Genomic DNA, 27,158 nt, shown 5'->3' with positions numbered 1-27,158 from the left:
AACCCTGTTTATGGTTTAAACAGGAAAGTAATGGAGGAAGGAAAGAAACCCAAACAAAACTTTCAGTCCTAACAGTATGACGCTTGTTTATGAAGAACAGCGTTAGGGTAGAGTAGGAACAGAGAACAGTGGACCTGCTAGCCTGCTACAGCCTGACAGGCACGGGCAGCCTGCACTGTTAGGAACTCAGAGCAGTTCTGCAGAGGAATGTCAGGAACACACTCCTTGAGCTTTTGTTAGTCGTTTCTCTGGGGGCAATCCCCTGCCTGGGTGTACTGAGGAAACTAGAGATTCACAGTTGGAATTTCATTTTGACCATCCTAAAGAGCTGTCAAGAGAGCTGCTCTATCAAATTTAACCTTGCGTTTCTGGAATATATTTAGTTACAATTTCCTTTAGGAGTCCAGAACCACTGCTGCTATTTAGCATGACATATAAATGCTATTTGGCAGGCATGAGTTGTGGAGCATCTATAGTGGCTCGTGGAAGGTTTTTTTTTCTTTTGAGGCAAAATAACTTCTATAAAAATATAAAGAATAAATTAATTTTTTTATTTTTTTATTAATTTATTCATATTACATCTCAATGGTTATCCGCTCCCTTGTATCCTCCCATTCCTCCCTCCCTCCCATTTTCCCCTTACTCCCCTCCCCTATGACTGTGACTGAGGGGGACTTCCTCCCCCTGTATATGCTCATAGGGTATCAAGTTGAAGGATCCAGAGGATCCTAGAAACCTACAAGAAGAACATTATGATAGGCAGATTTGGGCCCAGGGGTCCCACTCAAACTATGGCACCAGCCAAGGACAATACAGGCAGTAAACTTCAAACCCTTACCCAGATCTAGCCAATGGACAGGACATTCTCCACAGTTGAGTGGAGAGTGGGGTCTGACTTTCACATGTACTCTGGTGCTTCATATTTGACCACGTCCCCTGGATGGGGAGGCCTGATGGCACTCAGAGGAAGGATAGCAGACTGCCAAAAAGAGTAAATTATAAGCAGTTTCAGAAAGGCTGGGAAGAGATGAGGGTGGTCCAGGGGTGTGAGAGCTCCCATGGAGAAGGTAAGTCAGAACACAAGAGGGCGCTGAGGAAGAGCAGAGGACAAATAGAGGCTTGCTGCTCACCCAGGTGAGCCAGGCAGAGCTTCCTCAGTTGGTTTGCTGAGGGAAACTGGTGCTCTTCTAGGAGGCAGAGCACCCCTCATGAATATTCATAGAGTCTGCATCTCAGGCAAAGGACCAGGGTAGAAGGTCATATTGGAAATACGGAGATTGAAATACAGACACAGAGGTTTTATTGGTAGCTATGGGGATTATTAACTTTGAGCTAGGAGACTGGAAGATGAGAGAAGAGAGGAGAAGTGAAGAAAGAAGTTAGAGAAGGAAAGAGAATGTATAGGAAACACTAGATAATGCTTGCGTCTAAGTCAGAAGGGAAGAGTGCCCCATAGAGAAATCCTAGCATATAAGAAAGACAACTAAGGACAGAGGAGAGTTTTAAGACGCAATGACTAGCTCTAGAAAACACTGAGTAGAGTCGGGACTGACCCGGCACAGTAGGTCCCAGTTCTGTATACAGTGCCGTTAGGTCTTTATGTGCAAACACGGAAGAAGGATGAATTCTCGGGCCGTAATTAAATTAGATCTGTGATCTATATATATATACACCAAGTACTGAGTGCATTTGGCTCAGGAATGCATGGAATGGCTGGCTTAGAGGTTGAGCTTAGCATGCCATAGAGCTCCCTAAACTCTTTGGGGGAAAATATTTGAAGAGATTGAAATGGAAGCTGGGTGTGGGGTGCAGGCCTGTGACCCCAGCACTCGAGAGGCAGAGGCAGCTGGATTGCTGTGAGTTCAAGGCTAGCCTGGTCTACTAAGTGAGTCTAGAACAGTCAAGGCTACACAGGGAAACCCTGTCTCAAAAAACAAGAAGAAGAAGAAGAAGAAGAAGAAGAAGAAGAAGAAGAAGAAGAAGAAGAAGAAGAAGAAGAAAGGGGAGGTGGAAGAGGATCAAAATGGCAATTTCTAACGCCAGTTATCTGTATTATTAGAAAAGATACTATAACAAGCAAGCACAGCTCCTGCACACTTTCCATCATAGGATATGTCAAATAAAGGAGCCGCCCACATGCTGTCTGTCTACCTACAGTGGAGCTCAACATTGACCTATAGTCTAGTCTTTGCTTGACTCACAGAGCATTTTAACATGTTTGAGCTAATACTAAAACTGTAGAGATACCATATGTAAGTCTAGAAAAAAAAAGTATGATACGGATTTTAAAATAATTGAGACTTTGGCATACAAAGAACTGGGTTTTTTAGCTTTTCATATGTAAGCGTCATTAGACTTTGTCTTACCTGGCTCACCACTTCTTCCCTCTGGCTGAAACTCTTCCCTCACGAAGAGCTCCTCCCCTTCCCTTCTGCTTTCATGGCGTATACATTCTACTTCCTGCTGTGCTCCCCTCCTTTCTGTATTCCTCGTCCTTCTCTTTCATTCTGGCTTCTTTGGTGTTCTAAAGATATGCACATACGAGCACTTATATCTAGAGTCTACATGGGAGAGAAACATGAGGTGTTTGTCTTTCTTGGTCGGACTTTTCAGAGCATTCTAGAGGGCCAGAGCAGGCACTGAAATGAAAGAAGAGTTGTCAAAATTAGGCGGCAAAGCCTACTTTCTCTTTTTCTTTATTTAAACTTTTTCATATAATATATTTCAATCATATTCTTTTCCCTCTCCTAACTCCTCCCAGATCCTCTTCCACTCATGAAGCTTTAGTTAATCCATCCATCCCTCCCCCCCCCCCTCTCTCTCTCTCTCCCTCTCCCACTGGCTTCTTACTTGCCATGCCTTCTGCAAAGTTGAGTGGCCAGCAGAGCGAAGCCCTGGGAGCTGTTACCTGCTCATTAGTTGGTACTTGCACACTTTGTGACCACATCACTTTGTGAGTGCTATGTGTGATTGTGCATGGTTGTGTGTAGAAAAAGAACACAAGACTTAATACAGCCCCTATATTCCTGAAGGGAAGAACAGGTATTGACCTAGGATAGTTTTAAATTAGTTTGCCCGGGCTGGAGAGATGGCTCAGCGGTTAAGAGCACTGGCTGCTCTTCCAGAGGTCCTGAGTTCAATTCCCAGCAACCACATGGTGGCTCACAGCCATCTATAATGTGATCTGGTTTTCTCTTCTGCTGTTCAGGTGTACAGGCAAACACAACATTGTATACATAATAAATAAAATCTTTAAAATAAATAAATAAATTAGTTTGCCCTGTGGAGGAGAAAGTAGTGCTAGTAGTAGAAAACTTTCAAAACAGAAAGTGTTGGATGCAGATAGCTGCCTGGGTTTCCGAGAAGACTGGCACTGTGTTATTTACATGTCATTGTCTTGGGCTCAGTCTTCAGTGCCAGTTTCCTCAGGAACTGATAGGACACCACATGACCTCCTCCCTCCAAGCCTGTCTGTCTTCTTACACTAAGGGCCAACACTGGGGATCCCTCATGGGATTATGGGACTCAGTAGATTTCGAAGGGTTGGTTATGATTTCTGCCACACTGATGTAGAAGTCTACTAACTTGCCTGATCGTCTACTTTGGTAAGCCTTTAATTGAGGATAACGATCTCTATTATAAGTCGTACCTGCCCATCATATGGCAACAAGGAAAATCGACTGAGAAAGCCACGTGTGGTGGCTCACTCCTGTGAGCTCAGCACTCAAGCTGAGGCAGGAGAGTTGCTGTGAGTTTATGGGCCAGCCTGGGGCACGGACTGAGACGCTGTCTCAAAACAAAATGGAAACATGAGGAACCCAAAGTTATATCTTTAGAAATCAATTTCTACTTTTTTTAAAAAAAATTATTTATTTTTATTTTATGTGCCTTGTATGTCTATGGTGTGTCAGATTTTGGAGTTACAGACAGTTGTGAGCTGCGATGTGGGTGCTGGGAATTGAACCCGGGTCCTCTGGAAGAACAGTCAGTGCTCCCAACCGCTGAGCCATCTCTCCAGCCCCAATTTCTACTTTTAAAAGTTACCAAAGTAGAGTCAATTTCAAGTATAATACCACAATGTTAAGGTATGTGTTATTTATTCCAAATAAATAAATAGCCTGGACTTTTACTAATATAGAAATAAGGTGTTTGGGTTTACTATAACTTGATCATTAAGAATTTACTGTACTAATAGTTTGGTTTTCTGTGTTTATTCTTCCATTCCAGGTGCTGGTCTCAGTGTCAGTGACAATGAGTCTGGTCAAGGCAGCCAGGAGGGAGGCACACTGACTGACTCCCAGATTGTAGAGCTCAGGAGGATACCTATTGCTGACACGCACCTGTGAGCCTCACCCATCACTGGCACACACCTGTGAGCCTCGTGAACTAACCTTAGAAAGAGCATGACTTTCCTATTGGCCTGGGCTTTTGTACTAAACGCTGTAAGCACGTGCCACCAGGGAGTAGTGGTCTGCAGTCACACTGAGTGACTAACACAGCAGCGATGGTTCTGTCTGGAATATACATGGCTTAGCATTCATGCAACTTGAAATGAACTGTTGTGATAAAAGATCAGATCGTTCCTGTAAGTTACAAGGATGCGCATCTTCCAAAAATATTAATGGGTTTTTTTTTCCATAATCGTCCTACCTAGGATAACATTGTTTAATGAAATTACTAATCAATAAAAGCAATAGAATCCAGTTGGTATCACCCAGGCTCATTATTTATGAATAAATGTGTATGGGCAAAAAGACAGAGTGGGTGTCTAGGCGAAGTCAGGCACGTGGCTCTTCCAGCAGTGGGTGACAAGAGTCCAAAGTCCACACTTCTCTCCATCTGCACGATTTTGAGTCCTGAAAACCCTCATGTGTGCTCTGTGGCTGATTCTCTACCTGAGTGTGGATGGGGCCCTGAGGTCACGATGGTCCTTTCCACAGCCAGATACATTCCTTCTCTCGACAAACTTAAGGTTCTAAACGCTTCCCGGGATGAGTGTTCTGTCCACAGTTAAAAATAACTCCAGCACACTTGCTCGCTCGCGGAACTCAGAGGAGATTCATTCAAACAGTACAGTTTGTTTTGGAGAAATTTTTCTTGGTTTGTGATTTTTAGTCTTTCTTTGTCTTGGAATGAAAAATCGGGAAATCTCGCCCAGAACACTGTTGTAGTCAAGATGATTTCACTTACTGTGTTTCCAGAAGACGTGCTGGGAACAGAACAAAGTTACTCTGAGGAATGCTCTGTGACCTTTGATTTTTTGGAGCTCTTACATATTTTTTAAGAAAACTAAGCATCATCCCAAAGAAGAATGTGACATTATTTAAAAATATAAGAAACTCTGCCCTCTACATAATTTCCTTGAAGCTACAATAAAGCACCACAGTGCTCTATCTGGGTGTCAAATACAGTTATATGAAAGCTGTAAGCCCTTATTTATCATGATTGATGTTTGGTTTTTGTTGTTGTTTTTTTCTTCTCAAAGCCCCCCACATCCTTCTTACGTTGAGTGCTGATAAGCAGATTCATTTTAAAAGTAGAAGGCAAAAACTCCACAACAAAATCAAAGAGTATGCAAAGCAGAGGCAGCATCTCTGGTTGACTGCAGTCCCTTTGAGGAACTTTGGAAAACATGGTACTAAAATTAAATTTACCTGATGGGACACGTTTACCATCCTTCACCATAAAGCATTGCCCAGCTGTCTGTCTCATGATAGGATGGGGGTGGTGCACGCCTTTAATCCCAGCAACCGGGAGGCAGAGGCAAATGCGTCTCTGAGTTTCAGACCAGCCTGGTCTACAAAGCATGTTCCAGGTCCGCTAGGAGTGCACAGAAAGACTCTGCTTTGAAAAACAAAACAAAACGATGATGATTGAACAGCATTACAAATTATACTATGAATGTTACCAGTGCAGCTAAATTCTGCTTTAATGAATTATATGACAATTTGATACTACAAGGACACACACAGAAGGGAGGAAGGGAGGGAGAGAAAGAGAGAGAGAGGGAGAGGCGGTATATATATATATATATATATATATATATATATATATATATATATATATATATATATATACAGAGAGAGAGAGAGGGGTTTCAGTATCCAGGTGCCAGGACCTCGTATGGCGACAGCGGCAACCATTGGCCATTGTGATTCATCCCAGCACAGACTGAAGGAGACCCCTGTGAGCTGAGCACCTATGGGAAGAAGCAAATCAAGCCAAAGACGAGAATGAACGCTGGGAGGCAGAGACTTTCATCTGTCACCTACAGCGTTCCTCATGCACACGTCATCCCATTTCTTTAACAGTTTTATTGTGAAGAAGCCACATCCCACAACAGCTCAGTCATTAGAAATGTGTAGTGTACTTCATGTATTTTATTACGGATCTAAGAAAATGTGCTAGTACATCATAGCATTGAATCTGCCTCGTGACCCATCCAAAGTATAGAATCCAGTGGCACTGATGACATTTGCGATGTAATTTGAATATTGTGCAACCACCAAAATGCCTGCATTGCTTTGAACCCGATGTGTTCTCCATCTCTCTCGCAGTTTCTTTCTTCTGCGAAAGGACAGCTAGGGCAGTGCCTAGGGCCTCTGCACTTGCTTTTGAGATTTCATACACCATCCCCATATCTTATGTCTCTTTTGGGAATTTGTACTTTCAAATATTAAAAATGAGAATTCCTTTCCTGGGCTGGAGAGATGGCTTAGTTGTTAAGAGCACTGTCTGGGCTGGGCAGTGGTGGTGCACACCTTTAATCCCAGCACTCGGAAGGCAGAGGCAGGTGGATCGCTGTGAGTTTGAGGCCAGCCTGGCCTACAAAGCAAGTCCAGGACAGCCAAGGCTACACAGAGAGACCCTGACTAGAAAACACTCCCCCTCCCCCCCCCCAAAAAAGAGCACTGTCTGTTCTTCCAGTGGTCCTGAGTTCAATTCCCAGCAACCACGTGGTGGCTCAGAACCATCTATAGTGGGATCTGATGTCCTCTTCTGGCCTGCAGGTGTACATGTAGATAGAGCAGTCATAGACATTAAATAAATAGATAAATCTTTTGAAAAAAAAAGAAAAAGAAAAGGAAAAAGAACATTATTTTCCTAACTTAGCTGCAAGTAAGGAGGGGGTTGGAATGTGATGTGAGATGATGACAAGACGCCTTGTAACCCTCCCGTAAACAGCACAGACATTCTTGCTTTGAGTGTGATCCAGGCAACTGAGGACTAGCATCTTTCGTATCTCTCAGTTCTGATCACAGCGGCTTAAATACACTGCAGATACAAGTTTAGGAACTAGTGGCTCCCAAAGGATTTCACCGTGTGTTTACAGTACTTGACAGCCTCCTCGAGGATCAGCCCTAGGGCCTCTGGGTGCTTCTCTGTGAGAGTAGATTCCAGGCCGATAAAGAGGTTGTGTTGACCGTCCTGGAGGCTCCACTGGACAGCCTGCCCTGGAACAGAGACCACTGGACGCCCTCGTGTCTTCTATTTTATTTGCTGCGGGCATGGGCCCCATCTCGCCAAGATCCTCCAGCGAAAGAGCCAAAAACAGGTGAAGACCCTCCCTGCTCATGAGTCGTGCTTAAAGAAGGCCCTGAGCGAGCAGAGCGAGGACCCTTCCACACCTTGAATCGCTTACAGTTGTCGCCTGGTCGACAGAACAAAGTGAAGTTCCCATAAATGATGTCTTTACTGAGAAGCTTAGTTGTTCGGGGAACTTATTTCCCACTCACCTGCTCTCTCACACTTACCTAAATTGAGTCCCATACAATAGGTTTTTTTTTTTTTTAAGAACTTACTTTTATGACAATCCAGAAAATCGCCGATACTTTCATTTGTAACACACAGTAGGTTAGCACAGACACATCAGTGAATGTCAGGATTCTATTCTTCAGGGGTCTGTGGTCTGTGATCTACTCGAGTCATATTGACAAACTAGGTAACGACGGCCATGAGGAGTTTATTCAACTCTCTCCACTTGCAAAGTGGAGTCGCCTTATGTGTGAACGCACAGCTCGTCTATACATCACGAGCACCTTCCTCAGCTTCCCGGCAGGAACCGTGCTGTCATGAACGTGAGCGAGCAGCTGTCGCTTCAGATGCTGATGTCAATGCTTTTGGATATGTGTCCCAGGGTGAGGCTGCTGGACCACCTATATTTCTTTGAAGGGGGAGGATGGACAATACCATGTTGCATTTCTACCTGTGCAAGAGTCCCAGTTTCACTACTAGACTCTAAAAATTGTTGTCATTTTTTCACTTTTACTTGTTTGTTAGCATATGCTAATTGTATATAATGGATTTCATTATGGCATTCATACATGTATGTAGTGTGTTTTGGTCATATTGACCCCATTACCCTCTCTTGTCCTTCTCTCGCACACCCTCTTTCCTCTTAATAGCTACTCTGGCAGTCATGGAGTGATGTCTTAGTTTGTACCTCACTGATAAGTAGTGACTTAACATTTTCATATCCATGTTGGCCATTTCTCTATCTTCTTTAGAGAAGTATCTAAGTCCAGGGTCCCTTTTTAATTATGTTATTGGGGGTTGTATATTTGGGTTTTTTTCCTTTTCTTTCTTCCTTTCTTTGTTTTTGTTTTTGTTTTTGAGACATGGTTTCTTTGTGTCATCCTGGCTATCCTGGAACTCACGCTGTAGATCAGGCTGGCCTCGAACTCACAGAGCTCCTCCACCAGCCTCTGCCTCCTGCATGCTGGGATTAAAGGCGTGCACTGCCACCACCCAGCTGGTGTATCTATCTATTTCTCTTGAGTAGCCATGTCCTTCTATACCTTAGAAATTAACCTTATTGGATAGATGGTTTGCAAGTGTTCCTCCCATTCTTCACTTGGTTTCCCTTCTGACTTCATTAATAAATGAGATAAAACACCTCCAAATGGCTAAATGCTGGAGGAACCCATTTATGCGAGGCATTCAACTAGCCAATACAGTAAATGACTGAGCGGGCGGTTGCAGGGCCTGAGAGAGGAGACACGAGGACTGGTGAATCAGTGAGCATAAAGTTTCAATAAAGCAAGATGAATAACCTGTAGCAATTTTCAGTTTATGTTTATAATAAGCAATAATATATTTTCTGCTTAAAAATGTATTTAACTTAGGTGCCACAGTGAAATACATTTTTAAGGCCATCTGTCCACTTTTCACTCCCAGCGCTGACACTGCATGGAGAAGGAAATCTAAATCTTGTTTTAATTTCCAATCCCTTATGGAACTCTGACTGTGTCTCTTAGAACCCTTACTGACATCTACAGAACCTCCTACTGAGAAACCTCACTAGACCGAAGGATCCTTAAAAGTAGAAAATACGTCTTATTCTTTCTGGTGTCCCAAATACCCCACATACTGCCAAGATCAAAACTGATGCCAAGGAAGTCACCGTTGAACCAAAAAGTATCAGTAGCCACAATATCCAGTATCTAAGTTAGAGAATCATTTTTATTCATCTTTCATATGTTGTTACAGATGCTTCGCACTTAAAAAAAAAGTAGGAAATAAATGCCATGTCATCATGTTACGAAACTTCTTTCTCCTCTCATTTTCAATGCTATAGTTTGCTAACTTATATCTGTAATTCACCGTGCTTCTAACTTAGCCAGAGTCTTGAGAACTGCTAAAGACCTATATAAAAACCATGCCATTCTTTTCGACAGTAGCCTAGCAGTAGATGAATTCATTTTCTGTTATAACAAAATACTGAGAGGTATATAAAGCAAGGGGGTTTACTTGGCTGGAAGTTGTAGATGTTGAAAGTCCGAGATCAAACACAGCCAGTCTAGTCTCTTCCTGGTTGCCATTGGCAGCATGGCATGGTAGCTTCCATCACAGTGGGAGAGCATCTGAAAGAGAGGTTAAGCACTGAGTCAGGAGGTCAGAGAGTGATTCTGGGGCCAGTCTTGTGATTCTGTAACAGCTTGCTTTTGAAGGACACTTGCTCAGACATGGCATTAATGTCTTCTGGGCCAGCACTCTAGTGACTCCCACTAGGTCTCACCTCTTAAAGACTTCGCACCTAAAGCCATGCCTCCAACACATGCTGCTGTAGGGGCAAAAACACAACCAAATACAATCTTAAAACCAGAATGTTTCTTGAGGATTACTTGGGTGAGAAAACACCAAGCCAAGGGTAAACAGAGAGTGAGTGTCATTTGCCCTTCATAGCTAATCACTGTCCCATGACCTGTTGGTCACCAGAAGGAAGAGTCACATATGCACAATCTACAACCTTCCTACTTATCATGTCCCATGGTAAGAGGCTCCAATGGTGTGCATTTGTCCTAACACAAATGATCCGTGCTCCCTGTATCCCAAACATCATCCTTGACACTGATAACAGTGTCTAGACCTAGTGTAGATGATTCATAGGGGCTGGGGTGGGGAGAGGCGGAGATTCTCACATTTATGATCAAGCAATGCTCTGTTGCACAGTGTTAGGAGCAAACTTGTGTTTCATCCCGGCCTTCCCATATCCAGCTGCATTTAATTCCTCAAAACCATTTAAAGTATGATGATCCAGAAGTCATGATTTCTTTCCAGTCGCCAAGATAAAGACTAAACAGGGAAGTAGATCCTCCTTCTGGCAAAGGGCAAATATGTGGAAAAGCACCTAATTTTTTTTTAACAAAAGATTTTTAATTCAGAAATAAATAAAATTCTAACATAACTGACTGGTGCTGACTCTAAAGCATGTTTGCTATCTGAACTAAAGTTTAATTTAAATAAACTCTATTCATCTTTTGTTGTTACTCTTAAAAAAAAAAGAAGAAGAAGAAAATTGACTTATTTATTTAATTTTATGTCCGTGGGTATTTTGCCTGCATTTGTGTTTGTGTGCCAGTGCATGCGGTGCTCACGGGGACCAGGAACAGGTCCGGGTCCTTGACCTGGAGGAACAGACAGTTTACAGCCATCATGTGGATGCTGGGAACTGAACTCAGGTCCTCTGCGAGTCCACACGCTGAGACATCATTCCCAGCTCCTTGCTCCTCTTTCTACTTTGTCAGGTCGGCTGTTTTTCCTGTAAACTACTTAAAAGAAAAGGAAAATGAACTTTTGATCCTATAAAAGTTCTCTCGAAGGACTGTTCACAGAGTAAAAAACAAAGAGTAAAAAATTGGGGGGGGGGGGCAGCTTTGCTTCTCATCCTCCATTCACTCTTTCCTCATTTGCTCATTTTCAAACATTATTTTAATAAAGATTTCTGAAAAGTCAGATACCTTTAAGATTTGTTTCTATATATGTGAATGTGTGTGTTCCTGCATGTGCGCGTATGCCACCTGGGTGCAGGTGCAGGTGAACATGGGAAGAGACGTGGAATCCCTTGGAGCTGGAGTTACAGGCAGTAATTAGCAACCTGAAGTGGGGGTTGGGTACCAAACTCTGGTTCTCTGGAAGAGCAGCAAGCTGTCTCTCCAGTCTTCAAGTCATAGTCTTGTGCATATCCTTCATACTATGTGGAAAATTCAGATACTTATTTGAATTATGTTCAACAAATATGAAGATTAAAAACTCTCTCTTTTTAGCGATCCTTATGAAGCAAACCTGCTGTCTACAGAACAGAGGAAGCTGTGTTAGGCATGACAAGACACTTGGTCTTTGTAAGGCGGCTTCAGCAGGAAGAAGGAAATGGCATCCTTCTCAAGAGCAGGTCCTAAGCACGAGTCAGCCTAGGTTGCTGTCCTTGAAAGGTCAAACAGAAGACAACTCCGCATTGTGCCTGAATGACCATTTTGATGGACAGCTCCAGTGCTTTAAGAAGTCTGGGCAGTTCAGAATAACTTGATTCATTCTGTTTAGGCTTGGTCTTTTCCATGTCAAGGTAAGGGTTCAGTCCAAAGCAAAGGCCTCTTGTAATTCTTGACATTATAAACACAGATTATAATATAAGCTTCATTATATTAAGGTGAACTGGGTCTGTCTGCTCATTAGGGGGAAGAAAGAGCAAGAAAATGAAAATGACTGTTGCTTTGCCATTTGCCCCAGAGCCTAAAACACCACTGATCGGTCTAGCTGTGGAATTGGTGTATACTCGTGTGTGCATCACAAGCTACTGTCTAGTGACTGTTCTACTGCAAGGAAGAGACACCATGACTGAGGCAGCTTATAAAGTAAGCATTTGATTGGGGGCCTGCTTACAGTTTAAGAAGGTTAGTCCATGACTAACATGGAGGGGACCACATAGGCATGACGCTAGAGAAGTAGCTGAGAGCTTTTACATACTGATTCTCAGGAAATGAACAGAGAGAGAGACAGAGACAGAGACAGACAGAGACAGAGAGACAGACAGAGACAGAGAGACAGAGACAGACAGACAAACAGAGACAGAGACCAAGGTAGAGAGACAGAGAGGGAGAGACAGGGAGAGATAGAGAGACAAAGAACGAGACAGAGACAGACAGAGAGACAGAGACCGAGGGACAGAGAGAGACAGAGACAGAGAGAGACAGAGACAGAGAGACAGAGACCGAGGGACAGAGAGAGACAGAGACAGAGAGAGACTGGGGTCTAGCACAGGCTTCTGAAACCTCAAAGCCCACCTCCAGTGACACCTCTCCTCTAACAAGGCCACACCTCCCAGTCCTTCCTAAACAGCTCCACTATCGGGGCCAAGCGTTCATATATATGAGCCGTTGGAGACCACTCTCCCTCAGACCCCCATAACTCCTGTCGAGACAGGTGGAAGGGCAAGTGCGGTCCTAACAACATGTGCAGGGGTTCCTTAAGACTGGCAGCAACTCTGGATGCTGTGTATTCTAAAACTTTTCAACCCAAAAACATCAACAAGCTAGGGGGACAGTCACTAGAGTAAAGGCATTCCGAGTGTCAGTCACACTAATGTGTCTACACGGCATGGAGCCTTCGGTCAGGTGCCTGCACCTTGAGAGAATCCTCCTTCTGTTTCAGCCTCGCTCCCATGCGCCCATGTACAGAGCAGGGTCTTGGCAGCAGCCATACAGTGACTCTAGTTAGAATACTAGTAAAGCACCAAAGGTGGGGACTTTGTGAAGGCTCAGTGGAGAAAGCATGTACAATGCAAGCATGAGGGCCTGAGTTCGTATTCTAAGCAATCACATAAGGAAGAGACAAGATCGGCTGGAGAGATGGCTCAGTGGTTAAGAGCACTGCTTGCTCTTCCAAAGGTCCCAAGTTCAATTCCCAGCAACCATCTACCATGAGATCTGATGCCCTCTTCTGGTGTGCAGGCACACATATAGGCAGAACACTGTATATTAAATAAATACATATCTGAAAGAGAAGGAGGGAGGGTAAAAGAGAGGAGGAGAGGGGAGGGGAGGGAAGGAGGGAGGGAGGGAGGGTAAGAGAGAGTAGTCTGTGATCCAAGCATTGTGTGTGTGTTGGGGATTGAGAGATAGAGACAGAGACAATGTTTTGAAAGGATGCAAAGTAGTGTACAATCCCCTGGTAGCTTAGGTGCACATTCTTACTACCTCTAACCTGGAAATACTTGATTCATTTCTATAGGAACCAGGCCCGACCGGGCTGCCTGCCTGTCTTGCTGTTTCATGTCCTGTTTCTAGCAGCTTCCATGTCTGTGTTTATCTTGGTTAGCTAGTCTTGTTTACTGTTCTGAGAACCTGCCCCTCCCTTCCTCGAGACTTTTCCTCCTGTGCGCAATCACCTCTTGAGAGATTTCACCTGGGAGGAGGAGTCCTGTTTTGCTGCCTATAAGGAGGTTCTTTGGAACTCTGAGGGGAGACAGACGGGAATAATAAACCACTGCCATGGCTGCTGCGGCTGCTGCTGCTCTCTTAGCACGAAGGACCCGCTGTGTTAGTGTGTGTGTGTGTGTGTGTGTGTGTGTGTGTGTGTGTGTGTATGAGTTAAATCCGCCGTCCCTTGCCCTCCACTCAGTACTGCAGTGGCGCGGGCGCCACACATTTCCCTCACACGATCCCCTCCCAGGCTCTGACTGCTACATCTCACTATAATAGTGAAATACAGATTATACCTTAAATACCAGACCTTTAGAATATCATGTGAAACCCAGGTCTGTGCCTGCTTCAAGAGAGTGGGAAATGGTTCATATGCTCCGTCTTTTAGGACTCTCAGTAGCAATGTAAGATGTGCAAACAGGTGAAGTGCATAGGCTCTCCCCTGTAGGCTTCTCTCTCAGTCAGAGTGCATTTATGGCAAAGGCAGAGAGAAGCTTGCTTTTCTGGACACAGGTGAAAGATTTCAGTAAACAGGCTACAGAAATGAGGAGCCGCCTTCGCTTTGCTTCAGGTCAGCAGAATTCATATATTCATTCATTTTCATAATCCTTCTCTGCCCCTCCCCCCTCCGACCTCTTCCTCCTTTCCTCTCTCTTCCCCTCCCCCACCCCACCCTTCTTGTTCCTTCCTCCATTTCCCTCTTTCTCTCTTCCCGCTCTCAAAAGTAGTGCGTAGTGGGCTATGAATGTAGACTACTTGCTTAGCCTGCACAAAGCCCTGACTTTCATTCCCGGCACTGTGTAAAGCCAGTCATGGTAGCACACACCTGCAGTCCCAGCACTGCGTAAAGCCAGTCACGGCAGCACACACCTGCAGTCCCAGCACTGCGTAAAGCCAGTCACGGTAGCACACACCTGCAGTCCCGGCACTGCGTAAAGCCAGTCATGGCAGCACACACCTGCAATCCCAGCACTGTGTAGAGCCAGTCACGGCAGCACACACCTGCAGTCCCAGCACTGTGTAAAGTCAGTCACGGCAGCACACACCTGCAGTCCCGGCACTGCGTAAAGCCAGTCATGGCAGCACACACCTGCAGTCCCAGCACTGTGTAAAGTCAGTCACGGCAGCACACACCTGCAGTCCCAGCACTGTGTAAAGCCAGTCACAATAGCACACACCTGCAGTCCCAGCACTGTGTAAAGCCAGTCACGGCAGCACACACCTGCAGTCCCAGCACTGTGTAAAGCCAGTCACGGCAGCACACACCTGCAGTCCCAGCACTGTGTAAAGCCAGTCACGGCAGCACACACCTGCAGTCCCAGCGCTGTGTAAAGCCAGTCACGGCAGCACACACCTGCAGTCCCAGCGCTGTGTAAAGCCAGTCACGGTAGCACACACCTGCAGTCCCAGCGCTGTGTAAAGCCAGTCACGGCAGCACACACCTGCAGTCCCAGCACTGTGTAAAGCCAGTCACGGTAGCACACACCTGCTGTCCCAGCGCTGCGTAAAGCCAGTCATGATAGCACAAGGCTGCAATCCCAGCCCTCAGCAGGTGGAGGCAGAACCAGCAATTCAAAGTCATCCCTGCCTACATAGTGAGTTGGAGGCCAGCCAGAGATGCATAAAATCCAAAGGACTAAGGGCCAAACAACCATTCAGTTTCCTTTGAAATTCAGACCAGTAGGCAATGCCTGCTGATAACTAGGAAGTCCTATGAAGGAAATTACTTCCCTGGATATAAAACAAAGCAGCCTATACAAATAAATACGACCACTCATGAGCTCGACAACCACAGAAAGATGTCCATCATAAAATGGATCTTTATGCATCTACGCACAAGTTCTACTCAGGGGAAATTTTATTGTGAAGTGTTAGAAGCACACACAAGAACAAAAAAGCAGGAACTGAGAAACAGGCATGGTGGCCCCGCGTGAGATGCTGGCGCCCAGCAGTCTAGGTCTGGAGTGCTGCATCAAGTTCAAGGCCACCTGTAGGACAGGATGAGCCTGTCTTAAGAAGGAAGGGGCAAGAGGAGGAGAGGGAGGAAGAGGGGAGGGAAAGAGAGAGGGGAGGAGCGAGGGGAAGAGAGAGGGGAGCAGAGAGGAAAAGGAAAGGATTTGAACATGCTTCAAAAGCAAAACTAAAAACGGGACTTCCTCAGTACTATAAATAATTTAGGTCAGGGGGACGAGGAGCATGAGCACTAAACATTAAAATAGGGGACTAAATTGTAACATGAAAGAGTTACTGAGAGAGTGGAATGCGTATGTTACGACTGTACAATAGTGTCTACAACGTTCCCGAAAAAAAAGTTTTACCAAGAGGTCTGACTAGTCCTGAGTCACTCAAGAAGACTCTCTTTGCCAGCACCCATTAGTTTTCCAAATCCCACTAAACTTAGCATGTGAGGAATATATATGTGCAAATTCAATTTTTCTGCTAACAGTGCATGCTGCATACTTTTCTTATGTTCTGGGCATCACCCTGTGATCATGTGGTCATGGGATCATGGGATCATGTGGTCCTGCCCAAAGCTTAGTGAGTTTTGGACTTGGCTTAAAAAACCATCTCTAGACTACAGGGCCATCCATTCAGAATGTCTCCATTTTGTAGGAATTATACTATTTCACTAGTTTTCTTCTGCTTGGACAACAACCAGCACGTGATTTTGATGGTAAGTAACCAAATCTCAACCACAGTTTAGAAATCTCTGAAGATAGTAAGTCTTTTATCTACAGTGTTTGTGCTAATTGTCCATGCCCTACCCAGGCATGCTTGCTACACAGCACACCTTCAGAGCGGACAGATGCCGATTGAGAGAGAATACATTCCATGCACTTTGCCAACCTGCCTCTTGGTGCCACTGTAAAAGACGTGAAACGCAAAGCTTTGTGTGACTCCTAGGATGACCTTTCCCCTCTTAGATCTAAACCATGTAACATGAGACGGGCAGGAGTTGTTCTCTGCTGCCTCCTGTAAGGCAAAGTGAAAATACAGCTCAGCATGTCACCACATACTTACTAGTGACTCATGTGGCATTGCTAGCACAGAGATTTGGAGCATGCCAAAGTCTCCAGAGAAGTAGGAAACCACGAAAGATTCTTATTATCATTTCACTATGGGAAAAGCACAGAAATCAGTTGTTACCTCAGGCAATGGCTGATTCATCCAGGAAACGTGCGCACATAGCACACACACACAAACACACACGCACACGCATGCACACACAAATGTACTCAGTCACAGGGCCCAAATTATTAAATTTATTGCTAATTCAGGTAGACATTTAAAAGTGTGGCTTCTACTGTGGTCTCTTGTGGCAGGCAAAGAAGAACATGTGGCGTAATGGTCAGTATCATTCTTCTGTGATGCTGATTAGATACAATGCACAGTGCTCACTCATAACTCTAAAACGTCATTTACAGAGGAGATACTTAAACAGAAGCTATAGTGGTAAAATAGATATCTCTCTCTCTCTCTCTCTCTCTCTCTCTCTCTCTCTCTCTCTCTGTGTGTGTGTGTGTGTGTGTGTGTGTGTGTGTGTGTGTGTGTGTGTGTGTCTGTCTGTCTGTCTGCCTGTCTGTCTCTCTGTCTCTGTCTCTGTCTCTCTGTCTCTGTCTCTCTCTGTCTCTCTGTCTCTGTCTCTGTCTCTGTCTCTCTCTCTCTCTCTCTCTCTCTCTCTCTCTCTCTCTCACACACACACACACACACACACACACACACACACTACCATGGTAAGCACTTTTGAAAATAAAATTCATTTAGAAAAAGAATTCTTATGAACACATTTGAAAGAGAATATTTTTAGAAATCCTTAAATAATGCCAGTGGCTCAACAGTTTAGAGCACTTAAGAACAATACTGATCTTTCAGAGGACCCAAGTTCCATTTCAAGCACCCACAACAGTTTGTATCTCTAGCTCCAAGAGATCCAATGCCTCTGCCCTCCACAGCAACCTGGACTCACACACCCACACACCCACACACCCACACACCCACACAGACACATACACATAACAAACATTCCTAATTAAAAATTTTAAAAATTGCCAGTTGAAGCAAGAAAGTGTCTATAATACAACCTAAGGTTTGCAGCTACCAAAATGCATATAATGAAATTAACATGAATGTAAATGCTTCCACACAGTATAAGTATATGAATTGTAGTCACATAAATATGGGATATACATTTACGTATTTATAATGTAAATATATATAAAGTTTTCCTGTATTGCTTTTCACGTATGAGTGAGTAGATGGATTTCACAACTATCTTTATAATCACAAAAGCACATAAATATGTAACGAGTGAGTAATGATGTAATCACAGAGACTTTCTAAGTCTTCTTTGGCTTTTCTGTATTTTGCAAGTTTTCCACAAATGACCTGTGTCATCTTTGAAATCGGAAAGAAAGAAAAAAACAAAAAACAAAAAAACAAGCAAACAAGCAAAAGACAGCATGACTCCTGGAGATATTTTGAGCCCTGGGTTGAAAACAAATGGTGTCTAAGGAATCTCTCCGTTAGCTGTGGTGAGATTTTCAGCCTGGCAACGCTGGGCTCCTAGTTCTCAGTGCCAGGGACATAGTGGTGGAATCTGCCCATGCCAATGAGGTGGGCATGATCCGAATCTGTGAGTCTCAGGACCACCTATGCTGAGGTGCCGCAGCCTACGGGCCCTCAACCATACCATGAGCTTCAGCCAGGTTCTCAGGGACCTCTGTGGCTGTCACAGAAGAGAAGGAGGGAAGGAAGGGAAATCTGCAAGCCGAAAGCAATGCCTTCACTGGCCATGAGAGGCAAAGGGGTGCACTGCCGCTAATCGATGAATATTGAAGTGTTGGTGTATTCCAAAGAACGCTGTGTGTTTGACAACGGGAGTCACTGGTGGAGGGATGAACATTTAGGGTGTTATGCTGAGCTTGGGGAGTTACTGCACGTTCCAGAGAGAAAAACCATGCTATATTTTAAAACAAAAAGTAGCTTAAAGTTCTTCCCTCTGATGATTCCGTCATTTTTAGATAGCTGGTTAAGTCTATCACCAATTTTTTTTCTTTCGTTTAATAGGAATTGACACCCGCATCGTTGTGTTTAAGTGCTAAAAAGCCAAGTTGGTTTCCTACTGTTATTCCCCTGAGCCGCAGGCCAGCACGCCCCATGTGTCATTACACACAGTCCAAGCATTCTCCACATACAGGGCCCGTCATCCCAACATTCCTCCACTCAGCACGCTCAGGGCACCAGGCCTCTCCTGTTTCCCGCCATGGTGTTTACATGTAGTGTACTGCAGCATTAGCAGAATCTTTAGATGGATGTGCATTTGTCAATTTATATTAGAACTTAGTGTCTGGGTTTTTTTTTTATATCTTTCCTAATAAATTACTGTACCTCATTTATACATGAAATAGATAATGACATGTTTTAATTATAGTTGTCAAAAATAAATCAAGCTACTTTTATGCCAATCAAGACACATTTAGAGTCATCTTGCTCAGCGCTAAAATCAGCTCAGCGCATCTACAAAATGTTTCCCAACTCGTGGGGCCTTCCATACCCCGAACCATCTGTTTTCTCTCATCTGCCCACCACTATCCTCTTGTCGGGTAATATTTTCCTTTCCTGCATTCCTCTATGTTCTCCTTATAATAATGTCCATGACAACGGTACACCAACAGGGACACTGCATTATGTAGGACAGCTAGTGCTAGATGCTCTGATAACCCAAACTCAACTCGCAGTGGCCTCGCACGGTCCCATGTAGTCTCTTGCTCTAATGTGCCTTATTCTTTGAGCTCCTCCCATTTGGTGACAGCACCTCCCTTGAGGCTCTCAGAAGCCTTCAGTACCTTGCAAGTGGACTGAGAAGGAAGGCAGGAGTGGAAGCTTTCATGCAGCACGCTCTGGCAGAGGGTTCAGTCACAGGGCACCATCTAACTACAGGAGGGACTAGGGAATGCATTGAGGTCCATGTCATACAGACAAAGCCCAGCAACCTCTATCACAAGAGACCGCCTCCCACCTTTGTTATCTACAATTGCACCGTGTTGGGCGAGCTCCTGAATTCTCTGTGTGTTTTTGATACACTTCCACTCCCTTTAGCACCCCAGTCTCTGCCTTTGCCTCTCCAGCATTTTGTTTGAGCCCTCCCTGGCCTATTTTCAGGATCATAGCGCATCACCTCCTGCTCACTCTTAACACCCTGTCTTAAGTTCCAGGTGGAAATCAAACACTCCTGTCCTAGTTTACATCTTTGTCGCTCTGATAAAACACGAAGCACCCCTGTGGGGGAAATGGTTTGTTCAGCTGACAGGTTGTCTCGGTTGGGATGTCTACGCTGTGATAAAACACCAAGACCAAACACAACCTGGAGAGGCATGGGTTTGTCTCGTCTTACACTTTCAGGTAACAGTCCACCACCGAGGGAATTCAGAGCCGGAACCTGGGGATAGGAATTGATCCAGCGACCATGGAGGAACGCTGCTTACTGGCTTATTCCTCATAGCTTGTCCAACCTGATTTTTTTTTTTAAATACCCCTAGGACCAGCAGCCTTGGGACAGCATAACACACAGCCACTAGTAAGAAAACACCCTGCATGTTTGGGCCCAAAGCAGAAAGAGAAATGAGGTAGGAGGGAAACTAGTTAGTTGCAAAGAAAGGCTTCCGAAGCAGAGGAGAACTAAGGATGAATATAGTTTCTATGTGTATGAAATTATAAAAAAAAAAAAAAAGAAAGAAAGAAAGAACAAAAAATCAGAAAGGTCCTATGAAAATGAGTTTTAATGCTGGATCTCACTGGACCTAAAACAAAAGAACAGAGTCACTGTGGAGAGGAATCTCTGTGGTCCATGGCACGCCTGGGAGACAACGGAGGTGTTGCTGAGTTCCTACAACTGCTTACATCCAGCCCAGGAGTCATGTGCAGGAAGGCAAATGGCTCCTACTTGTCTTAGTTAGAATAAGGACACAGTGTGACACACAGTGCTGTAGGTTTACCCACTTATTTCAAGTCTCTTCTCCTCCTCTTCCTTCTCTTCCTCTTCTTTCTTCATCTTCTCTGCAGCCTTGGGGGATGAAGCCAGTTCTTCCTTCCTAAAAAGCAGGCAGTCTACTATGGGGCTCTATCCTTAGCTTTAGGTTTTATCAACAAGCTCACCCCAAATGTTTATCCCCCCCCCCAACTACCCTATACCAAAGTCCTTGAATACGCTAAGCAAGCATTGTACCATTGAGCTATATCCACATCCCTGTTGCTTTTTAATCTGTGTATGTTTTATGCCTACACCTACAGAAGCCAAAAGAGGACAACATTTTTTCTGTTCTATGGCTCTCTCTTTATTCCTTTACAACAGGGTCTCTTGTTGAACCTAGCTTTCTTCCCTCACCCCACCCCCACCCCCTAGACTTGCTGGCTGGCAGCCCTAGTGATCCTTCTGTCTTTGTGTCTCCACTGATATCCCCTGGTGCTGGGATTGCTGGCTTACCACAGCCAGCTCTTAGGTTGCTTCTTGGACCTGCGCTTATGTTCTCTGCTGTGCACAGCAAGTGCTTACCCACCAAGCTCTCTCCATCCCCACCCCTACTTCTGATATTTCTATGATTTTTTTTTTTAAATCTTAAGACAGGGTTTATAATTACCTAGACTGGCACTGAACATGAGATTTTTCCTGTTCTTTATACCACATAGCTGGGGTCACAGGCATGCACTTCCATGCTTTGTTTAATTTCTTTTGCTGGTGTGGACCCCACCTCGTATACATTAACCAGGTACTCTATGACTGAGCTATACTTCCAAAATTATCTGCGTCTTTATGAGAATAGATAGTCCCATTGGTCTAAATTACACAAATGCCGTCATTAAGATATTTTTTTAAAAAATAAAGATTAAGTAAAGCTTTGTACTGGGTCATAGTTTTCTTGTTGAATGGAGAATAGTAGGTGCCTAATTAAATGTGAAGAAATCATTTAGATCATAGTAAAAATTTCCCCTGGCATTTTTACTCACAGGAAATTGTTGATTATTCTTTTCCAAAGGTTAAAAGAAAATCTCGTGTGAGTAATAAGACAAAATTTCACACAAATAACCAGTAACATGAGCTAGACAGATGTTGTGCATAAACTCTCTTATTTGTGCCACTTCTCTGGAAAATTATTCAATTTAGGAAAAATAAAATCACTTAGGCTGAAAAAGAATCCATGTTTTCGGACACTAGCCCAAGGGACAGGTCCCATGAAAGTCTGCACCTACCAGGAAACGGGGATAGAGGTGAGGACATCCTATTGAGACTCTAGATGAGGAAAATATAGAGGATAGGCAAGTAGGGGGACCCAGAGGGTCCTAGAAACCTACAAGAAGAACATTATGATGGCTAGATCTGAGCCCAGGGATTCTGCTTGATCTAAGGCACCAACCATGGACAAAACGGGCAGTCATCATCAAACCCCTACCCAGATCTAGCCAAGGGACAGAACATTCTCCACAGCTAAGTGGAGACTGGGGACTGACTTTCACAGGATCTCTGGTGCCCCATATTTGGCCATGTCCCTTTGTGGGGGAGGCCCAATGGCACTCGGAAGAAGGATAGAGGACTACCAAGAAAAGACTTGATACCCTAGCACCATATTCAGGGGGAGGAGGTCCCCCACAGCCACAGTCATAGGGAAGGGGGATTGGGGTGAAAGTGGGAGGGAGGGAGGAATGGGAGGATGCATGGGATGGGATAGAAAATGAGATGTAATAGGAATTATTTTTAATTTTCAATAAAAATGTGTTTAAAAAAAAAAAAGAATCCATGTTTTGCCATTAGGACTTCATTACTGTGCCTAACAGATACATCTCAGATCATTTCTAATACTAATAAACTCAAAGCCGTAAGTTGTAGCATGACATACTTTTGGTTGTAGAAAAGGCCCACTTTGAACCGCTGTCAGCTTTCTGTCACTACAACAAAATACCTGAGGCAAATTTCCTCCAGAGACTAAAGGTCTCTTTAGCTTTGGCTCACAGCTGAGAGGCTTCGGCACAAGTGAGGGTGGATACATTGCTTTTAGGTAGCTGACAAAAACACCAGAATGTGTCAGAGCAAAATGGCCACCAGTGGGCTAAAAGGAAGAGCCCCCTTTGAGGTCACTGTACTAAAGACCCACCTATTAGAGTCAATTTCCTAAAGGCTCCACCCTAAGGGCAAGCTCATGGCCTTTGGAGGGAAAGTGGATGGGTATTCAAGGTCCAAACTATAGCACCAACTCAGTCTCAACTCTAATTTTGTAAAATTAATCTCATATTGTTACAGCTTCCCCTCCCCCCCCCCCCCCCCCCCCCCGCCCATTGGGCTTTTAGCCTCTAATCCAATCAATTTTTACAGCACTGGGTTACTTGAAGCAGATGAAAACTGGAGGCATACTTCTGGTACAAGCAATAAGCAGTGGCAAGAAACACATTCATAGGGAAGTCAAGAAGACAGAGCTGGGGCTGGAGAGATGGCTCAGTGGTTAAGAGCACTGCCTACTCTTCCAAAGGACCCGGGTTCAATTCCCAGCACCCACATGGCAACTCACAATTGTCTGTAACTCCAAGATCTGAGACTCTCACACCAATGCACATAAGTTAAATTAAATAAAATGTTTAAAGAAGAAGAAGAAGAAGAAGAAGAAGAAGAAGAAGAAGAAGAAGAAGAAGAAGAAGAAGAAGAAGAAGAAGAAGAAGGAGAAGACAGAGCTATGAGCCACTGATCTGACTGCTCAGGAGTATGCTTCAGTGTCACGCCACACATGTCTCAATGCTCAAGTTACGTGTGAGCTCCAGCATTGGCTTCCACACAACCAGAACAACTGGGAGGAAGACGCCTGAGCAGGCGTCACCACTGAGGTCTTCTCACTCTTTCCACCTCTCAAAGTCTGTCACAGGGCTTCCTTGAGGGGGAAATGTATTTTGTTATTCCAAACATGCGCATTGCCTGGCCTCACAGCTCTGTTCACTGATTTCGCAAGGCCTGTGCTGTGGATGTCACCCTTAGGAATGAATCCCACTGCATAGCAGGCCGGTTTATCTGATAGACACCTCGAACCTTTTAGAGTTAGGTTTGTGTTTGTGCACATGGAAGCTAGCTTTCCAACAACGCTGTGGATTTGTGGAGGCGGCAGAGGCCTCTGATCACAGCTGCTTGAGAAGCCGAGGCAGGAGGATGACAGAGTCAAAGCCAGTCTGGGCTACATAGAAAGTATGATTCCTGCCAGGTATGGCGGCACACACCTGTAATCCCGGCACTCAGGGAGGCAGAGGCAGGTGGGTCTCTGTGAGTTTGAGGCCAGCCTGGTCTACAAACCAAGTCCAGCACAGGCAAGGTTACACAGAGAAACTCTGTCTGGGCTGCGGTGGGGTAGGGTGAGGGTGAGGGGGGTCAGAGAAAAAAAAAAGTATGTGTCGAACTTGAACAATTTAATGAGACCTTATTTCAAATTGTAAAAATAAGGAAAAAGGCGAGAGAAGACCGGAGATTACTTAACATATATTATGTCCTGGGTTCAATTAGAAAAAAAAAAAATCTGTGGACGTCAGAGACCTTGGATAACTGTATTAGTTATCTGTCATTGCATAACAAATTCCACCGAAATTTAGCAACCTAAAGCCACAAGCATTCATTATCTTACACAATCTCCAAGGCTTGGGAATCTGGGAGCAGCTTAGCTTGGAGAGAAGGGGCAGTGATGCTGCCAGGCCAGAGTGCCAACCTCAGGAGGGTCACCCGGTGGCTCAGGATCCTCTTCCAAGATGGCTCACCTAGATTTGTTACCAAAAAGAACCCCTCAGTTTACCACAGCTCAGGCGTCTCCACAGGGCCGACTCAGCGCCCTCAGGTTTTCTCCAGACAGAGATCTGTCGCAATGTCTCCTGAGGCTTCAAAGCCTTAGACTACAATTCCTACTGTACTCTGTTGGTTAGTTAGTCAGGCATCAAACCCAGCCCACACTCAAAGGAAGGGAACTAGCCTCTACCCTCTTTGAAAAGAGGAATATCAAAGAACCTGTGGATGTGTCTTCAGAGCCACCACAGCTATTACTCAATTGCATCATCGTAGTCTTTTGTTGTTGTTGTTTTTGTTTTTGTTTTTTAAGACAAGGTTTCTCTGTGTAGCCTTGGCTGACTCACTGTGTAGACCAGGCTGACTCACTTTGTAGACCAGGCTGGCCTCAAGCTCACAAGGATCCTCCTGCCTCTGCCTGCTTGAGTGCTGGGATGACCGGAGTGCAGCGCTGTGCTTGTGTGGCAGTGAATGTTTTTGTTTAACTTGTACAATGCTGTCTTTATTAGGGTTTCTATTGCTATGAAGAGACACTATGACCATGGCAACTCTTACAAAGAAAAGCTTTTTTTTTTTAGTTGGGGCTGGCTTGCAGTTTCTGGTTTGTCACCATTAGCATCCTGCTGAGAAGAACAGCACTATACAGGCGGACATGGTGCTGGAGAGGAAGCTGAGAGGGCTACACCTGTATCTGCAGGCAGCAGGGGAAAAAAAAACGAGACACGCTGGGCCTGGCTTGAGCACCTGGGACCTCAAAGCCAGCCCCCTGTGGTACACACTTCCGTCAGCAAAGCCACACTTTGTCCAACAAGGCCACACCTCCTACTAATGCCAAGCGTGGGCTCATGGTCACTTCCCATGGACGGAGCGTTCAAACATTCTCATCTATGGGTGCTATTCCTATTAAAACCACAATAAATGCTGTTTTTTAAAAAAATGCCAAAAGTGAAATATGGACTCCAATCAAATTCACTTCTTAAATTTTTGCTTTTGTTTTCCTTTCTAGAAGAGAAAAATTTGTTATTGATTAAATTACTGAGTTCATCCTTTCCTAGAATAAACACTACATGACCTTTAGCTCATCTCAGCACTGCTGACTGGTAAAGGACATGAGCATGTGCACACAGTCTGGGTCACTCTGTCGTAGACTCATCCTTGAGAAATCGTCTAAATACCTATTCAATCGAGCACAATAAATACCTATTCAATCGAGCACAATGAAAGCAGTCTCAGATGAGTGGGGCTCGGTGCTGGTGTTTCATACCGTTCCTTACAATTTGATAAGTAAGAGGGAACTTAGCAACCGAACTGGACATTTTGGGGACCTTTTCCATGATTCGCCTGCTATAATGAACTTCTGTACCCGCACTGCAGAAGTTTGCTTACAGTACCTGTATAGTGACAGAACTATATTGAGCCCTAAGAGGTTTGCGAGATGGCCTGGGGACAAACTAAAATGGGTTCTTGATCCTTGGTGCATGGTATGTGCGTTCATTATCTTACACAGTTAAATTTAGATTAAGCTTGGTATGTGAAACTATATTCCTGGCCGCTGTTTTGTTTTGTTTTGGTTTTTTCCCCTTGACTGACAGAGAGAACGGCCTGGGTGTCACTTGTACCTACTTCTCCTGGTAGTTGTGACTAATTATGTCACTATATGGAGGAATAAAGACACCAGGAAAAAGGCTGGGCATGGTGGTGCACGTCCGTAATCCCAACACTCGGGAGGCAGAGGCAGGCAGATCCCTGTAAGTTCCAGGCCAGCCTGGTCTACAAAGTGAGTCCAGGACAGTCAAGGTTACACAGAGAAACCCTGTCTTGAAAAACAAACAAACAGATAAACAGACATCAGGAAGGTCTCCTTAGTGACTTACCAAGGTGGAAGCCTCTTTTGCTTGATGTTTGACCCTTGTCTGTAGAGTAAATGGTTGTTTGCTCCTTGTAAAACTGCAAAGGGTAGCTGGGCGTGGTGGTGCACGCCTTTAATCCCAGCCCTCGGGAGGCAGAGGCAGGTGGATCACTGTGAGTTCAAGGTCAACTTGGTCTACAAAGGGAGTCCAGGACAGCCAAGGCTACACAGAGAAACCTTGTCTCAAAAAACTAAAAACAAACAAACACAAAAACAAAACAAAACTCTGCAAAGGGTAGAGATGGCAGCACCAACTTCCATCTTTCTTCCTGTGTGTACCAAAGTCACTTCTCTCTGTGACTACAGACTCTTTTTCACTCTGGGTGGGGCTAAGCTCAGTAAAAAAAAAAAAAAAACCACAGCATTATTTTGAAGACAGGGCCCCTATAATTGAAGAGGTCCCTTTAGGCGTTTGTGATCTTTTTCTGGTCATTTCATTTTTACACCACCCAAAAACAAAACCAGCTGAATCCAGAACTGGAACGGCAGCTGTTCCAGATTGGCATCAAACAACCCCTGGGATTGAGGGTGTGGCTCTACAGGAGGATCATCCCAGCTCATGAGACTCATCTCTGCCTACTTTCTAATTATTTCCATTGCAAAAGGTCCTGAATTATTTGATGACTCATGCCATTTGTATTGAAAAGCAAACCAAGGATAATTATTCACAGACACACACACACACACACACACACACACACACACATACACACACACACACCCCAGACTCACGACTGAAGTCCAATACCCC

The 27,158-nt window shown here is 44.5% G+C and overlaps 1 protein-coding gene and 1 long non-coding RNA gene across 2 annotated transcripts in view; one reads left to right on the top strand and one right to left on the bottom strand.

The window, feature by feature from the left end:
- ADGRV1 (adhesion G protein-coupled receptor V1) overlaps window positions 1-4,703 on the top strand; it is a 517,649-nt gene extending 512,946 nt beyond the window's left edge. The window contains exon 91 of the mRNA XM_084801946.1: window positions 4,228-4,703. Within this exon, the coding sequence (XP_084658072.1) occupies window positions 4,228-4,346 (119 nt within the window). The 3' untranslated portion in view covers window positions 4,347-4,703. The remainder of the gene's footprint in view (window positions 1-4,227) is intronic.
- Window positions 2,154-26,884, bottom strand: LOC311609145. The gene is made up of 6 exons (XR_014783279.1): window positions 26,373-26,884; window positions 20,697-20,788; window positions 9,751-9,863; window positions 5,655-5,841; window positions 4,896-5,209; window positions 2,154-2,639 (listed from the first exon to the last, which is right to left on the bottom strand). It is a non-coding gene; the product is annotated as an uncharacterized lncRNA (long non-coding RNA).
- Window positions 26,885-27,158: the final 274 nt, after the last annotated feature.

Source organism: Acomys minous (assembly GCF_964271855.1).
Source record: "Acomys minous genome assembly, chromosome: 11".
In the NCBI taxonomy this organism is placed as follows: Eukaryota; Metazoa; Chordata; class Mammalia; order Rodentia; family Muridae; genus Acomys; species Acomys minous.
The sequence above is the reverse complement of the archived record's forward strand: the minus strand, read 5'-3'. Positions and strand labels throughout refer to the sequence as shown.